General features: G+C 55.4%; 1 protein-coding gene across 1 annotated transcript; it reads left to right on the forward strand.

The window, feature by feature from the left end:
- Positions 1–329: 329 nt before the first annotated feature.
- On the forward strand, positions 330–2,921 carry RPS19BP1 (ribosomal protein S19 binding protein 1; the record flags this gene model as incomplete). The annotated part of the gene is made up of 4 exons (XM_006917426.3): positions 330–491; positions 659–793; positions 2,425–2,522; positions 2,820–2,921. Coding segments are annotated over exons 1-4 (387 nt in total), but the record flags the coding sequence as incomplete, so codon positions are not given.

The raw sequence follows: 2,921 nt of genomic DNA on the forward strand, positions 1-2,921 counted from the left end.
CGCACTCGATTTGTGTGAGATGTTGCTTTGGTTTAAGTATATGAAGAAAAATCCAGCTCAACATTTTCCTTTTTCGTAAAAATTGAGAATACTAACATTCCGCCCCGCCCCCGGCCTCGCCCACTACGGCGCCACCAGACCCGCCAACCAGGCTGGGCTAGTTGTGGATTGTTTCTGAGAGAAGGCGTGGCCTGGAGCGCAAAGTGGTATGTGGGCTAGGATTGGACAACAAACGCGTCTTTCTGCTCTTTGGCCCCGCCTCCGGCTCCCGCCCCTCTTCGCGGTAGTAAACCTGCAACTCCTAATGCATGCGTCCTAAGGAAGACGGGCTTTGGCGCCCGCCCACCCGGAACCTTCTGTTCCCGCTCCGGTTTCCGCGACGACAAGAGCGACCAAGACGGAAGTAGCGTGGGGTGTGTGGGCGGAGCTGAGCGCCGCCATGTCGGCTTCCCTGCTGCGGCGGGGCTTGGAGCTGCTCGGGGCGCCCGAGGGTGAGGAGGGCCGGCCTGGGGACCTCTAGCGCGGGCGGGTGTGCGTCAGGGACTGGGGGCAGGCGCATGGAGGGTGCAGAACGATCCAAGCTGGCCTTAGCCCCCGGAGGATGGGAACCCTGCGCGCCCTCCATCCTGGGTCCGTTCCTCTCTCTCTTCCCCTACAGCCCATGGGGCCGGGCCAGGCCAGGCTAAGCCGAGCGGGGCTCCGGTGAAGCGGGCGCAGAAGGCGAAGGCGAAGGCTACCCAGGCCGGGAAACTGCGGAACTCGGCCAAGGGAAAAGTGCCCAAGTCGGCGCTGGGTAAGCTCGGGAAGGGGCTGGACGTGCTGCCCCCGGGGTCGGAGTCTGCGCCCTAGAAGAGAGGGCTCTTGATGCAGAGCTCGAAACGTTCGTTAGGCATTTCTGGAATATCTACTGTGCGCCAATCGCAGAGCGAGGTCCTGGGAATACGGAGTGAACGAAACACATCGTCCCACGTCTCATGATCTACAGCCCTGCTGGGTAGAGAGGCATCCAAGAGTTTCAAAATCAGCTGTGATGAGGGCTTTGAAGAAGAGTACTCAGAGAGGAGCTTAGAATAAAAGGCCAAGTCAGACTTCCCCGAGGAAGCGGCATTTAAGCCCAGATCTGAAGAAAGTATAGAGTGAACTAAGGGGCAGAGTACTCTAGGGCGAATGGAATATGCAGAGTCGGAAAGAAGTGTGTTGCCTTTGAAAATTTGAAAGAAAGAAGCCTGGTAAAGGTGACATGTAGTGAACAAGGGTCAGAGACGGATTATTTAACAGTTAATACTATGTGTGCCCCTCGCTCTTCTAAGCCCTCTACAAACGTTCATTCATTTAATTCCTCACAGCAACTCTGAGGTCGGTACAGATGGTACAAGTGTAAACGAGACAGTATGTCTCCAGAGGCCTGCTCTGACCTCCGTGAAAATGGCAGGCACTGTGGCCTGGGCAGTGATGAGGGTGCAGAGATAACAAGAGAATTGTGCAAGTAGAAGGTGTGGTGAGGAGGGAGTGTTGATGGGCTTTGGTGGAGGAAGAGGGAGACACTGAGAATGGAGCTCAGTTTCTAAAGAGCATCTTGGGGGACGTGGTGCCACTTGAGACAGACTTAGGGACAGGTGTGGCAGGATGGTAGAAGGATATGTGGTAGGACTTGGTGAGCTCCGGGTTTGTCTTTGAATTCCCAGGGCCAGGTGCATTAAAGGTGTTCAGGGACTTGTTAAAAGAACTGGGAATTCCAAGGAGGAAACAGCCTGAGCACAAGTGTGGAGGCAGGAAAGGGAGACTCGTTTGAGCGACAGTGATATCGGTGTAAAGCAGGAGCATAGGATTTGTCCCACCACCCTGTCACACCTCTGCTCGAGCGCCTTTGTGCTGGCTGTTAACCACCTAGAATGTTCTTCCTCCAAATTTCCACCATCTCCCCGAGTCTTCTCTCAAATGTCATTTCACTGAGGCTTTCTCAGACCCTCAGATTTAGGATTACAACCCTCCACCCCTGGCATTCCTCGTTTCTGTTTAGTATTCTGTTTTTCTCCATAACATGTGTCAGCCTCCAAAATACTGTTTTCCTTGTTTATCACTTCTCTTCCCACCGGCATGTAAGCTGCAGGAGGGTTTTCTTGCCTGTTTCTTGTTGTATGTTCTGCACCTGGAACAGTGCCTGACACGCATAAGCGCTTGGGACATATTTGTTGAATAAATCACTTGAGAACTGGGAGCCGAGAGGGCTTCCAGCAGTGTCTGTGTGGGAAGTGGGTTTGACGGAAGAGAGCCCAGGCTGTTGGCAGTAATCAAGGAAAAGATCGACAGGGCCTTTGACAGGGCCATGGCGGGTGGAGGCGGAGCGGGGAGATGTCAGGAGGGGACCTAGAAGCCTTCCAAGGAGTGAGTCTGAAATGATGCCACCCTGCCTCCCATCCACAGCTGAGTTCCAGAAGCGAGAATGTCGAGGCTACCTTGGAGCGAACCTAAAGTATATGACCAGTGCAAGAAGCCCTGTGGCCGAGTGCATCACCCAGCAGGTTTGGTGGGGTTGTTGTGAGGGGGAACCTGGGAGGTGAGAGCTGAGGGTGTTCCTGGGATCCACGAGGGTCTCAGCCCTGAGCACAGGGTGGATGTTAGGCCACCCCCGTGCTCCCACATCGCTTTATTGTGAGGGATCTCCCCACAAAGGGCAGAGAACAGATCAGGGAAGATGGGGGGCCGGGCCAGGCCCTGCCTCACAGGAGGCGGGTGTGAGGGTCAGGTGAGGGGCCAGCACTTGGCCAGCTGTGCCAGGTAGTGTGGCTCCAGGGGTCCTGACTCCCACCCACCCCCAGATTATGCACCAGAACCGGGGCCGCAAGGCCTGTGACCGGCCCATGGTCAAGAAGAAGAAGAAGAAGGCCGAGGGCACTGTGTTCACTGAGGAAGACTTCCAG

This window comes from Pteropus alecto, unplaced genomic scaffold (assembly GCF_000325575.1).
Source record: "Pteropus alecto unplaced genomic scaffold, ASM32557v1 scaffold157, whole genome shotgun sequence".
Taxonomy (NCBI): domain Eukaryota; kingdom Metazoa; phylum Chordata; class Mammalia; order Chiroptera; family Pteropodidae; genus Pteropus; species Pteropus alecto.